Here is a 14,583-nt window from a genome sequence, read left to right on the forward strand (position 1 = left end):
TTAGGCTACCATTATGTATTTTCACTTATATGTTTGCATTAGATTAAACTTTTATGGGAAAAAACATTATTAAATAAAAATTTCATTTCAAAGGAGAAGGGCATCATATCATAGAAATACAGAAGTAGAAACTTAACAACAATTACAATATCTAATATATATTATGAATAATGTTTAGGAACAAAACAAACTTTTGAGTCAACGACAGAACAGGGCTACATTTATAACAAGGCTCTTTGATGTAGACCCTGATATTAAGGAATATAAATTGTAAATTGCCATAATGTATGGCATGATTTTATTGAACAAACTGCATCAATAGACTCTTGGAGGAGGTGGTGGAGAGTTATAGAGGCGGGGAAGATGATAAGGTGGATGCTTGCGGACATAATGAGAAGGTGAAGGCGATTTATGAATATATGCCGGCAAAGGAGAAGGTGGAGGTGGAGACTTGTACACATATGGAGGAGGCGGTGAAGGAGATGGTGGAGGAGGAGACTTGTAAATATACGGTGGTGGTGGCGATGGGGATGGCGGTGGTGGAGATTTGTAAACATATGGTGGAGGAGGTGGTGGAGAGTTATAGAGGTGGGGAAGATGATAAGGTGGATGCTTGCGGACATAATGAGAAGGTGAAGGCGATTTATGAATATATGCCGGCAAAGGAGAAGGTGGAGGTGGAGACTTGTACACATATGGAGGAGGCGGTGAAGGAGATGGTGGAGGAGGAGACTTGTAAATATACGGTGGTGGTGGTGATGGCGATGGTGGTGGTGGAGATTTGTAGACATATGGTGGAGGAGGTGGTGGAGAGTTATAGAGGTGGGGAACATGATAACGTGGATGTTTGCGGACATAATGAGAAGGTGGAGGTGGAGACTTGTACACATATGGAGGAGGCGGTGAAGGAGATGGTGGAGGAGGAGATTTGTAAATATACGGCGGTGGTGGTGACGGAGATGGCGGCGGTGGAGATTTGTAGACATATGGTGGTGGAGGCGAAGGGGAAGGTGGTGGTGGAGACTTGTAAGCATAGGGAGGAGGTGGTGAAGGAGATGGCGGTGGTGGAGACTTATAAACGTATGGTGGAGGAGGAGAAGGAGATGGTGGTGGTGGAGACTTGTAAACATATGGAGGAGGTGGCGAAAGAGACGGCGGTGGTGGAGACTTGTAGACATACGGTGGTGGAGGAGCAGGAGATGGCGGTGGTGGAGGAGAAGGAGATGGCGGTGGTGGAGACTTGTAGACATACGAAGGAGGTGGTGATGGAGGGGGGGGAGACTTGTAGATATATGGTGATGGAGGTGGAGGAGATTTGTAGACATACGGTGGAGGAGGTGAGGGAGATGGAGGAGGTGGTGACTTGTAAACATATGGAGGCGGTGGTGAGGGAGATGGAGGAGGTGGTGACTTATAGACATAAGGAGGAGGTGGTGAAGGTGAAGGTGGGGGTGGAGATTTGTATGTATATGATGGAGTTAATTTGTGATGGTAGGGTGACTGTGATTTTGCGTGTGCGTACGATGATTGTGGATACTCTCCATGCTTTGGAGGTGGTGACTTGTAGGCATAAGGCGGAGGTGGTGAAGGAGAAGGTGGGGGTGGAGATTTGTATGTATATGATGGAGTTAATTTGTGATGGTAGTGTGAGTGTAATTTTGAATGTGTGTATCCTGATTGTGGATATTCTGCATGCTTTGGAGGTGGTGGTGGATAGTAGTAATTTGGGTGGGATTCATAATAAGGTTTATCAGCAGCAGCATTAATATTAATGCTCATAGCTATTAGGCAAAATGCCATTGCAAAGATGAGTGGAGTTCCCATCTTTTATCAATGTTGCAGCTGCTTTCTCTTTGAAATATGTTTGTTTTGAAAGTTTAAGTGCGATTCACCCCTTTATATAGTCTTGGCTTCTTCACAATTGTGCACCTATAACATCTCTTTGTAAATGCATAAACAGTTTTGACTTACAATTTAAATTATATGTATGCTGCACCACTACTCTTTTTTTTAAAGCATTTTTATATTTCAAGTTGAAGATTTACTTGAAAGTATTGGTTCTCCACTAAGTGAGTTCATATTTCTCAATCTCGCAATATAGAACGGAAATTAACAGTCAAGGAAGAGGGTTGGTAATCTCATGGCTGGATTTAAGCACTTGTTAGGTTGGATCAAATTCTGATAAAAAGAGCGTAATAGCCAACTATGGTTATTTTCATTTACTTTTAGAGAACTAATGATTATGAAAAATGAGTTGAATGTGATTATTGAATTTGTGCAAATAATTTATAAATTTTAAAAATAATTTATAAATTTTAAGGAATACAATCTATGAAGCACACATATGAGATTAATTGTGTTTTAGTGTCTTCGACATGTTGATGTTCGATACTTAGATTATTCAAATAATGTTTAAAAATTTTTTTTTCCCTCACATACCTTAGCTATTTCTTGAATACTTTTTAAGACACTTTTATGTGGTTAAAGATGTGTCAAAATTGAAATGATTCATAAAGAATTGAAGACATTAAATTTCATTACAATATTTTTAGCTTTTTGACATAATAGATAGATGAATGAAAGTGAAAATCATCGGAATTTGTTTAAGAATTTTTGTGTGATAAAAATTTTCAATTTAGATATTTTAAAGATATTATTCATATTTTATTTAGTTTCGATAAATAAATAAATAATTATATCGGTGTTGGTGTCGTTATCTTATATTTTTTAAAAGTAACAACATGATATTTGTGTTTGTGTGTACATCGGAACATATGTTTCATAGGTTGCAGTGAACTTATTCATTATTAAAAATGAGAGGAATTCCACAAATTTTGTCATATGTTATTATTTTTTAAAAAAAAAATGAGTTTACATTGAATGTAAAGTAATTTTCGAATTAGTAAAACTAAAACGATAATATTATTTATATTAAAGATCTAAATTCGCGGCAGTTGTACATTCATAGAATTTCACATTGTAATGAGTTTCGACTGTCAATTTGCAATTCAACGATTTTGATAATGCTATACTAATGTCGGTATTATATCTCAATCAGAAATTATGCAACTTCACAATAGTCGACTGTAAAATCAAACATACTCTTTAATATAAAATAAACATGCTCTTTATTATTGATCAAAATTTATATACTTCATCCATTTTATATTTTAAATGTGTCGTTTGTTATTTTACAATACCAATAATACAACATTATCTATTTTTTGCCAATAATTTACTATTAAACCAATAAAATCGAAGAAAATTTCAGCAAACCACATATACATAATATATTGAAAAAGGGGATTATTTTTCTCCAAAGAAACAATCTAAACTGATTTATTTGTTGGCTTTTTCATCATCATCTTATGCTTCTTGTTGATAATTAATTAAGCTCCACCAGAACCATATTTGTTTCCAAGCAGAAGAACCTGAAGTTTATCATAGCTTGCAAGAACACCAGCACCAGCAACAGCTCGAAGAATGTTAGCACCAGCACCTTTGAAAAGAGATTTTGGACCTTCAGTTTTCACAATTTGTGAGAAAGCATCAAAAGAACTCTTGTACTTGACAGCTTCACCTGATGTCATCATCATTCTTCTACGAACAGTGTCTAAAGGATAAGATGCAACACTAGCACCAACTGTAACTAGCCATCCTAGAGCAAAGCTAGCAACAAAACTATCCTGAAATTTAGTAAAACAAATATGTTAAGAGCTACAAATTTACTTATAAAGAAAAGAAATGTCTTGAGTCTCACCTGTAAGTTTCCTACTAAGAGGATTGGCTTAAAAGAATCATACATTCCAAAATACAAACCACGGTAAACCATGATTCCAACAATTGAAACATTGAATCCACGATAAAGACCAGCAATACCATCTGATTTTAATGTCTTCTTGTACACATCAATAAGGCCATTGAATTGCCTCTCTCCACCTTTCTTCGTTGTCTTCGCATCACTCGCAAGGCGTGTTCGAGCGTAATCCAACGAGTAAACAAATACTGAAGATGAAGCTCCTGCTGCAGCACCAGATGCCACATTACCTGCAAGCCATTTCCAATATCCATCCTTATCTTGCTTGAAGTTAAATAGCTTCTTAAAGTAGTCTTTGAATGCAAAGTTGAAAGCCTGCAAAATATTTTTTTTCACTTAGACATTGGCCTAATTAATTAATACAGCCAAAAAAGATTAAAATCATATCAAATAAAAGTATAAAGAGAAATGAGTTGAGAAACCTGTGTTGGGAAGTAACGGATAACATTGACAGTGTTTCCTCTCCAAAGTGAAGCAAATCCTTCATCTTTGATTGTTCTACTAAAACATTCTCCAATTCCCTTATATGGTTCGGAAAGCCGCCCCGCCTTTATCATCTCATCTTGATTTTGAATCAGAAGCTTCACACGTTCAATAGGAGCAGCTGCAGATTTTGAAACTGCAGCAGAAACTCCACCCATGAGAAAATCAGTTGCAAAGCTTGCAAAGTTTTTCTCTGATGGAGAAGGAACAAACACAGGATAATACTGCTGCAACCCTGCATTTGTGTAGTTTTTTGATGAAATTTTTTGATTAAACAGAACATGTCTTTCCAAACCTCCATAGGAAGTTGTAACAAACTTTTGTGTCAATGTTGGGTGTTGGTTCCTATCAGCCATCATTACTGTTATTATTCACTTACTGCAAATTGCACAAAAAAAAATTATGTTAGGCCATTCAATGGACTTTAATTAATGAAATAATGAAGAGGTAGGATGTTTGAGAAATCAAGAGTAAACATTGAATTACAAATGTTAACATTTAAACAGCTAATTGACAGCTTCTGTTCATTTTTAACAAGAACAAGAAAAGAGACAGTTCTCAAATAGCAACACATTCATCAATCAGGTGCTTAAAATTCCAAAGATGTGACTGAATATTCTATGCACTGTTAATTTTATACCAATCATAGTGTATTGAGTCCAACTACTCTACTTGAATCAAATGCTCAAATGTGAAATTTTCTCCTTTAAAATAAGTCAGCCACCTAACTTACTAAAAGTTAAAAACAAACTTTCAGTAACATATATGTCACGATGTATGCACATAATTTAGTAATTTCTGATGTATCAATTATAAGCAAAAGTAATTAATTAACTACATGCATATTAAGAATATGATTAATCTCATTTAATTTTCTTGGTCTAATAAAAAATAATAATTGCATTTTCCAAACTATTCTTTCTTTTTATTTAATTTTGTGTGAGAACTTGTTTTATTGAAGAGTATTTTAAGAATAATAGTATAAAATATGGTTAAATGAGTTAGATTTTCCTTATATTGAGACTACCAAATATGTGATATTTTAGTTTATATTTGGGAACTCGAATAATACTATTATATCGGAGAGTTAGGGAAGCATTCCAAGTAACAACATACTAAAGACATAAACTATTAGAAGATTTGGACATTATATCTATGTTCAAAATCATAAAATATATTAATTACCTCTCTTGTATATATTTTGTTACCTCAATTATTAGTTGATATGAAACTATCACTCATACTTAAATTCTAACATATTCGAAATTGTTCATCATATATATTTTTGTTAACCAGCCTTACGAGATGCATGTTCACATAATTACTAGAAGGGACGCCATCATATGTATCACTTTTCAAATTTCAATTTGAAAAAAGTGAAATAACACCTCTTGAATGTATATGAAAAAAGTTAATACTAATGTTTTAAAAATCGAACTGAACAATTGGATCGGTTGAATTTTGAATCGTACTTGTTGTGGTTTTTAAAAACCAAACAGAACACTTAAATCGGTTGAACTAAATAGTTGAACAGTTCGATCGTAATTTTCTCTCTATTCGAACAGTTTAAAAGTATTGAACCATGATCTCAAGGTCCGCCAGCACCATTTCTAAAATATTGGTCGATATTTAAATTATGGAGATAAAACACACAAAAAATCAATTAGTAATAGAATCAGGCAAAAATATAGTCTTACACAAACAAAATGGATCCAAATAAACAGAAGCTAACATGTAAGTCAACATAAACATGTTTATAGAAAAGAAATAGAAAAATAAAAGCCAGACCTGATTGAAAGATTGATTGTATGTTTGGCTTGGCTTCTGGAAAATGAATAAAAGATATTAAGATCTTATGAACTCTTTGAGACGTGCAATCCTTTTTTGATTATAAAGAAAACTTATATGTGATATTGTTCATCCTTCTACTGGGATGCTGCAAAAAGTTGAATTTACTTCTTAGAATAGAATAGTAAATGGATGCTACAAAATTAGTTCCTACTTCCAAGAAAATGGAAACGAAAGTTCCATGAAAATTTCAGACTTTTCCTTGTTCAAATAATCTAATCGGGATTAAACTCTATTTGAATTGACTTATTTGAAATTATTTCGCGACATAGTATTTGTGATACTATTTAGAAGAATTTATAAAAACAATTTATTATATATTTATAAGTTATTTTCAATTTAAATTAAAATAATTTAACTTTATTTTAACACGACTGGTAAGCATTTAATTGTTCTGTTTATACAGATAGAGACTTATTTGACTTTTAACAAGTTTGGCTGCTCTTAATTTTCAAATGTAGAATTCATTTGGAAAAAGAAGGTGGCAGTTTAAAGTAACAAAAAAAAAAATTAGTTGGCAGTCTTTAACCTGTCAAATCTTAAGTGGACACTTATAAAATTATGGCTGCACGACTAGACCCACACCTAGTTGAAATTCGTTAAATTTATCAAAGTATCTTGATGTTCTTGCCATTTCAATCATTTAGTTGGAAAAAGACGTAATAAGTAAAAACATATCCACCTTAGTATTTTGATGCCTTGAAATCATAACATATTTTATCCAAATAAAGAAAAATAATAATAATATTCTTACTCATTTAAAAAAAATGTCACTTAATAAACATATTCAAGTCCTCCCAAGTAAGGATGCGATTCACTATTTGTTAATGCTTAAAAGATAAGATTTAACTTTGAAAAACTATAGTCTTTCATCACATTAAACTAGCTCATTTGAAACTTTTTGATTAGAAGAGTGTCGATATTGATAACATCACAAACAAATTCATTAAAATCATGTGTAATATATGTTAGGTTTGATAGAGGACGAATCTGGGGTTGAAGAGTGTTTTGTCACTAACTTTGTCGTCAATATTGATGGTGTCTCATCTTGGTTGTAGTTTGCAAAAGTGCATGCATGGGAGAATCGGCGACCAATGTGCAATCTTTCATTGCATAGTCAGCTTCCTCAACATAGTTACACAAATTTGTTGAAGCCACATAGGAGTAGAGGTGGTGTTAAGGAAAAAATGAAAAAACTATCAAAAACACAACCAAAAAAGGCATATACAAACTGGGAATATCTGGGATAGTTGTTTAATACATTACATTATACGAATAAGTAAAAATATATCAACCTTTATACTTCGATGTGTTTAAATCATGACATTATACTCAACTAAAAAAATAAATATCCTTATTCTAAAAATTCAGGCATGTGAGACATGAACGAATCATCCCTATTTCTCATTCTCTCAATTTCCTCTTTACTATAAATTTTGAAATATCCCTATTTCTCATTCTCTCAATTTCCTCTTTACTGTAAATTTTGAAATATAAATGCGACTGTGTGACATATGGTGATGTCTAAATATTCTCTATACACCCCGAAACTTTAGTTATAAAGAGGAAAAATAATGAGGGGAATGGAGAGAATCTAACATAATCTAACATGAAACTTAAAACCACATCAATTAAGATGACCAATAAATGTTCAAGTGCATTAGATAGACATCATTCCAATTCTAGTAACATATAAAACTCACCAGCCTAAAATTTATAATCATCAAATGAGGTGAAGCACGCAACTAGTAGCTTAGGGCAAATGTCTAGAAAACTCACCTCTCAACCATATAACTAACAACCCAAGAACAAATAAATATAGCATTGATGTTTAAAGCCAATAACTTCTATACGTAATTATATAGATTATATATATAACCCGCTAAGTTAGTCTAAGTGTTTTAACAAATTATTATGAAACATCATCATAAACAAAAGAGTTACATTTCATACATTGTGTAAGCAATGATGATCGATCATATCTGGGAGCTACTGCGGTCTACCCAAATTGATATGTTCCCTTCCTTGTGGCCTGTTGATACCAATGGAGGAAGGGTCTAAGGACACCTCAGCCCTACTGACGTCTGCCTCGAGTTCTCTCTGCTTCAGTTTCAAGATTCTGCGTTCATTTTCCAATTTCATTCTCTTGTTCTCCATCCTTAGCTTCTCCAGCTCCCGGTCCTTTTTGCTGCAATATCTTAACCACTTAAACCGCTGTTTCTGAAGTTCAAGAGCCCTGACTTGGTAGCCGACATTTTGCTCTTGAAGCTGCAACAGCTGTACCTTAATCCACTCTCTTCGCTCCCACGGTGACATTGCGGGGTCTTGAAAAACCCTTGCCATTTCAACCTCAAGTTTCTCCATAGCAACAGATCGTGGCCAAAAGTGGCCATCTTCCTCACTTAATTTATTTCTATCATAGACTTCTTCCATCCTACCTCCATGCCCATGTGCATTAATATTAATTTCATTATCCAACTCATCATCCTCGCTTTCATTGTTATCCTCATCTTCATCCTCAGATCCATCATTATCTCTCGAGTCCTTCCCGTGTTCTAATGAATAACTGTGTAAGTCAAGATCATGGCTATTTGGTATCCTTTGCCCATTATGGTATGCACACATCTCTTTATAAAACAAGTGTTTTGAGCTCAATATCTTTCTAACATCATCCTTGGACTTAGCAGTAAGGTTGGGCATTGAATCCATTAGTGCAGGATTTTCAACCACTTGACAACAAGTTCCCCTTCCAAGTATCTCATTCAATCTCTTATACCTCTTATTCAAGTCATTGAATTTGTCCTCACACTGTTGCGGCGACACATGACAACCTTTACTTATCATTATCTTGGAAACAGTTTTCCACTTACCCTTCTTCTGTAAAACCCCTGATTTCCTTTTGACACCATCGACACCACCAATTGTGCCATCATCACCAACACAACTCACCACAGCTATAAGAAGACCAACCACATTGTCCGTCCACTTCATCCTCTGCCAAGGTGACCCCTTTTTACCTTTGCCACCGTCGAAATTCTCGCAATTCCCATCTTCTGCATAACCATGCTCATCATCTTCGCTCAAGTCATCTTCTGCAATCGCCTTGCCTTTACCAAAACTCAACGCCGCGTTCAAGTTTTTCACTTCAATTAGGCCAATTCGGTTATCATTTTCCAGACCAGTCATGATATTCATATGGTGTTGACCAGTTACATTTGGATGGCCCAATTGAGTCTGTTGGTGCCTGTGAAATGGAGATTCCAGGTCCAAAATACCCCCACTAGGACCAGACAAAAACCCAGCACCCAAACCTGAACCATTCATAATTGGAACACAATTCAAAAACCCAAATTCCCAAATTTGAATTGGATTGTGCTGAAAACAGTATATCAACACAATTCACAAACCCTAATTCCCAAATTTGAATTGTGATGACAACATTATATATACACAATTCTGAAACCCTAATTCCTAAATTAGAATTGGATAGTAATGAGAACAGTATATCAACACAATACTGAAACCCTAACTCCCAAATTTGAATTGGAATGTGATGAGAACACTATATAATTGATTATACTTGATTGAGACCACCAGGAAAACTGAAATAAAAAATAAAATAAAGAAACATTTTGTTCAGCATGTGATTTTAAAAACAAAAGAAATAAATGAAAAGAGCGCAGAATCCGGAAATATCTAATAACTGAAGACATTAACGAGTAATAATCAATAATGAATGATATACTGCGATTTACGTAAGTCAAGCAGATAGATATAAATATAATGATTTAATTTGATTTATGAGATAGATAACGTATAGATCTCGTTTTGAGCTTTACCTTTTGATGATAAATAAAAAATAGTGGAGAGTGAAGAACAACGGTAGAATTAGCGAAAGAGAGAGTGTTGGGCGTTTTCTTCTACTTTTGATTTTGTCACCAATTCTCTCATACATGTTCTGCTTTTGCCGCATTCACATCATCCAGGTGCTGTTATTAAAAAAAAAATGTTTTTTTGTTCAGAAAAAAGTTTCAAATTCATGAATCATGATGTATTGGAATGTTCTTCGTTTAATTTCAATCAAAATTACATTAACAATTAAGTCAATGAAAAATAACTGTACAAATTTTTTTATTATAACAAACAACGTAATTTCTTATTTAATGAACAAACCTCCAAAATAATTAGACTTAATTGCAGTTTTGGTCCCTCTATTTTAGCTGAATCGCGAAAGTAGTCCTCACATTTTATTTCTCCCCAGTTTTGGTCCCCGAACAGAATTTTAGTCCAAAATTTGATGAAATTTTCTTTTTTTAAAGTCGTACTACACCATTTATGATCATATATTTCATGTACAGTTGTTGCAAATGAGAACTTAATGCATGGTGCGACTTAAATAAATGCAAAAAAAAATGAAATTTCATGAAGTTTTGAACTAAAATTCTGTTTGGGGACCAAAACTCGGGATAAACAAAATGAGGGGATTACTTTCGTGATTCAGCTAAAACAGAGGACCAAAACTGCAATTATGTCAAATAATTATGTACTTAAAGAAGTCTCATATTTAATTATTTTTTAAATTTTAAAATAATAGAATCTTATTTATAATTAATAGTTTTGTAAATTTTAAATTAATTGATTTAATATATAATTAAATTGATTATATTAATTTTATAGGTCACACTAACATGTTAGATTTCACAAATAGTAATTATATATTAAAAAAATGTACAAATTTAAATAAATAAAAAATCACAATTTTCAATACAATTTTTATTATTATTGAGTATCCTAAATACCCATATTAAGATATCTTTAATTTAATAAATTATTTTTTAGTGTAAAATGTCTATAGAAAATAGTTTTCATAAAAAATTTAATAATTTTATTAAAATCTATTACAAGACTTTTAAATGTCTGGTATGTGAATTTACTTTATTTATGTATCTTTATGTCTTGGATCCATCTTGACTTATGAGCAAGAATAATACAAAATTTGTGGTTTTTAATCTCGTTAATTTACATTTTTTTGTTGTTGTTGATATTAACTCATATCAAATATATGTATTCTTTGCATGTCTCATCAACATGTGATGATAAATGATATATAAAATTGAGAAATTTAAAATGTGTATCAACGTCGGCTCTAATAATGTTTAGGATGTACGACCACACATGACTCTAAAATTTCAAAGTCATTAAAATTTTATTTTTACAGTATAAAAAAGTTATATAGTAAAAATATAGAACTCTAGGCCTTTAATTCTAAATTTATAAAATTATTGGAATTTTATAGTTAAATATATCCAAAAATATAGAACTTTTTATCTTTTTAGTAAAATTAGGACCCTATATAACAAAAATATTTTATATATCAATTCTTCAACATATGTTATTCCTTAGTCTCTAAATTTGTGAAGAATGATAAAAAATTCAGATTTTCCATAAGAATTTATTTTATCAACAATTATTAGTCTTTATTCGCGTCAAATACAATCAAATTTATTATCACTATTTTATTATTAAGATTTAAAATGAATTGATTAATATATATACTAAAAATGAATTATTTGCCACTAAAAATACTGCAGCAAATTGTATCATGATGAAAAAAAATAAACATCGTCACACCATAATGTAAAGAAATTTTAATTTATTTGCTTATGAGAGTAGATAAAATATTGGTTTATAAAAATTTAATTAAAGATTTAATTACTATGCATTAATTTTTTTAGATAAATAATTCAATTATTATATATAATTAATGTAAAATACTTTATACCGTCGACAATCAATCATCGATGTGTTTAAATAATTATAATTATAATTAAAATTAAATATTTTTAATTTTATTACAATTATAATTAATTACCATTATAAAAATTATTTACAGTATATATATATATATATATAAATTAATTGACTGATCTAAAATGATACAGGGGTACATAAACTCAATTAAAAAGTCCTTAAGGTGCCTTTGTTTTTTAACAGTTGATCATGTTAAATTCAACCACATTTTAACAATTTTAGTAAAAACAATTTAGCTTAGTTGTATTTTTAGTCTTACTACTATTTTATTATGTTCACAAAGATAGTTTCTTTTTAAAAATCTAACTTTTTGGCCCTCAAATATCATATAGCTGCATTTTTGTTCGAAATCAATTTTTTGGTCCAAAAGTGGTGAAGTGACATTATTGTAGCTAGATTGAATTTTATTTGTGTTTTAGTCAAATAAAACTATTTATATACTTTTCTAGTCTAATTCACTGTTTTTAATTTAAAAAAATCTCATTCATTATTTTGGACGTGATTCTAAACTAATTCAAGCCATTACAATCAACCTAACGATTTTTTATTTTTTAAATACGATAATAAACTTAGCATGAATATATTATATGTATATTTCTTTTACTAAAATTTCTATGCACCATATTATCGAAATTTAGATATTAAAAATAATACAATTAATCAAATTTAGATACCAAATTATAATAATTTATTTGTGTGACTTTGAAATAGTTAAGTATTTCTAATCATATAAATTGTTATAATTATTTGATGGTGTAAACTATATGTATATTAATTGTGTATATAAATTAGGGCTAATACTAATTTTCTTCCTTACAATAAGAGACCAATTTGATTTTAGTATCTATACAATTTTTTTTTAAATTTCATTTATACCATTTCACATTTGTTCATTTTTAGTTCACGTTCACACCATCCATCCAAATACAATTAGGTGACATATAAAGTCATATATTTTTTTAATGGCATGACATATGAATCATTATTTAATAAATTATTTGATGGTGTAAACAATATATATATATATATATATATATATATATTAATTGTGTATATAAATTAGGGTTAATACTAATTTTTGTCGTTACAATATAAGACCAATTTAATTTTAGTATCTATAAAAATATTTTTTTTAGATTTTATTTCTACCATTTCATTTTTTTATTTTTAGTCGAGACTCACATCATCCATCTAAATACGATTAAGTGATATACAGAGTAATATTTTTTTTAATAGCATGACATCAGAGTCATTATTTATTAAATAAATTAATTAAATAAAACATTAATAATTATTAAAATAAATAATTTCAGAATTTTATGGGTAAAATAATTAAATTAAGTCAAAAGAGAATTTTTTTTCTTCTTCTTGTTTCTTTTCCCTATTTCTTTCTACAAAATCCCTAACCTGAAATTACTAAAATATCAATCCTAATTTTTACAAATGAAAATTCAAAAAAAGAAAATAAAAGGTACCTGCATCATTATTCAAATTTTGAAGAAAACCTAAAACAAAACAATAGAAAATCAGGGAGACCAAGAAACAGTGTTGTATAATAGTAGAATTTGTTGAATTTATTTAATTTAATAATTTGATAACTATTAGTGTTTTTATTTAATTAATTTATTAAATAGATGTTGACTCATATACTACTTTATTAAAAAAACTTTAAATGTAAATTGGTTTCATATTTTAGGGATTAAAATCACCATTAACTTTATAAATGAAAAGTAATTATTATGTACTGATAATATAAAATAATTTTACAATGTGATCTAATAAAAACTTGTCATCTTGCCATGTACAAGTATTTTGCAACCATTTTATAAAATTACCGGTGTGCAGCATGTGTCAAGCAAATATGATAATTTTTTGCAATGGTTTTTTTAAGGTCTTACATAATTAACATACAAATTTATTGTATTCCGGTGCATGATTGGATCAACTTTTGTGCACTTTTTATGAGTTTCCCCCCAAAACGAGTGCATTTTCCCAAAGGCAAAAATCAAAGTGATTTTAGAAATCCTGGGGACTCTACTACACCAGCGTTAAAATGGGCTAATATGGGCCAGTCAAAGCTTAGCCCAAAGTTAATTTAAGACAGACTAATGCAAAGCCCAATGGCCCACTTTTTTTTGAGCATGAAAAACTTCGTCGGAAAACCGGAAAGCGGTTAACGAAGCAGCTTCAGCCGTGGCAAGGCAACCGCTGCACTTCGCTCATTCCATATTGAAATTGTATCTTCAAAACGACACCCAGATTCCACTACAATGCCTCGAAACGACGATATTCGCTTCATTTCTTCTTCAATCAAAATCCCTCTTCCTTCCAAACCCCTAAACACTCCTTTCAAAACTGCACGTTCTCACTTCTTAAACGCTACTAACTCGTTTTCTCAACTCATTAACTCGTTCAAAACTCACTCAACCGAGTTAACTCGTACGGTTTTTCGAAAATCGCATTCTCTATGTTCGGCGACGTTGTCCCTCACTGACGAGAAGAGAGCGCCGTCACTTTCACCGGCGGAGGAGACTCAACTGAAAACTCGACAGAACGAAGAGCGAGTTCTAATCAGTGAAGTGTTGGTTCGAAACAAAGATGGCGAAGAACTCGAAAGAAAAGAC

At 31.5% G+C, this 14,583-nt stretch overlaps 4 protein-coding genes across 5 annotated transcripts in view; 1 reads left to right on the forward strand and 3 right to left on the reverse strand.

The window, feature by feature from the left end:
* Window positions 1-66: 66 nt before the first annotated feature.
* On the reverse strand, window positions 67-1,966 carry LOC101494619 (uncharacterized). Its single transcript, XM_004486902.4, has one exon. It carries the CDS (start codon window positions 1,822-1,824, stop codon window positions 316-318), a length of 1,509 nt encoding a protein of 502 aa, XP_004486959.1. The 5' UTR covers window positions 1,825-1,966; the 3' UTR covers window positions 67-315.
* Window positions 1,967-3,127: 1,161 nt separating this feature from the next.
* On the reverse strand, window positions 3,128-6,416 carry LOC101494308 (ADP,ATP carrier protein, mitochondrial-like). The gene is made up of 4 exons (XM_004486901.4): window positions 6,089-6,416; window positions 4,240-4,678; window positions 3,761-4,132; window positions 3,128-3,686 (listed from the first exon to the last, which is right to left on the reverse strand). The coding sequence occupies exons 2-4, from the start codon at window positions 4,657-4,659 to the stop codon at window positions 3,390-3,392; spliced, it is 1,089 nt and encodes a 362-aa protein (XP_004486958.1). The 5' UTR covers window positions 4,660-4,678; window positions 6,089-6,416; the 3' UTR covers window positions 3,128-3,389.
* A 1,537-nt stretch (window positions 6,417-7,953) lies between these two features.
* On the reverse strand, window positions 7,954-10,216 carry LOC101493778 (uncharacterized). 2 transcript variants are annotated; one of them, XM_027332243.2, is made up of 2 exons: window positions 9,988-10,216; window positions 7,954-9,459 (listed from the first exon to the last, which is right to left on the reverse strand). In XM_027332243.2, exon 2 carries the CDS (start codon window positions 9,341-9,343, stop codon window positions 8,138-8,140), a length of 1,206 nt encoding a protein of 401 aa, XP_027188044.1. In that variant the 5' UTR covers window positions 9,344-9,459; window positions 9,988-10,216; the 3' UTR covers window positions 7,954-8,137. The 2 variants fall into 2 exon arrangements, with proteins under 2 accessions (XP_027188044.1, XP_004486956.1); XM_004486899.4 differs by having other exon boundaries at window positions 7,954-9,750.
* Window positions 10,217-14,068: 3,852 nt separating this feature from the next.
* Window positions 14,069-14,583, forward strand: part of LOC101493456 (outer envelope protein 80, chloroplastic) — an 8,147-nt gene continuing 7,632 nt past the window's right edge. Inside the window, exon 1 of the mRNA XM_073366800.1 lies at window positions 14,069-14,583. Within this exon, the coding sequence (XP_073222901.1) occupies window positions 14,230-14,583 (354 nt within the window). The 5' untranslated portion in view covers window positions 14,069-14,229.

This window comes from Cicer arietinum, chromosome 1 (assembly GCF_000331145.2).
Source record: "Cicer arietinum cultivar CDC Frontier isolate Library 1 chromosome 1, Cicar.CDCFrontier_v2.0, whole genome shotgun sequence".
NCBI classification, from domain to species: domain Eukaryota; kingdom Viridiplantae; phylum Streptophyta; class Magnoliopsida; order Fabales; family Fabaceae; genus Cicer; species Cicer arietinum.

Excerpts from the sequence above, each read along its gene's own strand:
- LOC101494619 (XM_004486902.4), bottom strand. The coding sequence starts at position 1,824 with ATGGGAACTCCACTCATCTTTGCAATGGCATTTTGCCTAATAGCTATG.
- LOC101494308 (XM_004486901.4), bottom strand. The coding sequence starts at position 4,659 with ATGATGGCTGATAGGAACCAACACCCAACATTGACACAAAAGTTTGTT. Across the intron at positions 4,133-4,239 it reads TCCGTTACTTCCCAACACAG|GCTTTCAACTTTGCATTCAA; the intron begins GTTTCTCAACTC and ends AATATTTTGCAG. Across the intron at positions 3,687-3,760 it reads TCTTAGTAGGAAACTTACAG|GATAGTTTTGTTGCTAGCTT; the intron begins GTGAGACTCAAG and ends ACTAAATTTCAG.
- LOC101493778 (XM_004486899.4), bottom strand. The coding sequence starts at position 9,472 with ATGAATGGTTCAGGTTTGGGTGCTGGGTTTTTGTCTGGTCCTAGTGGG.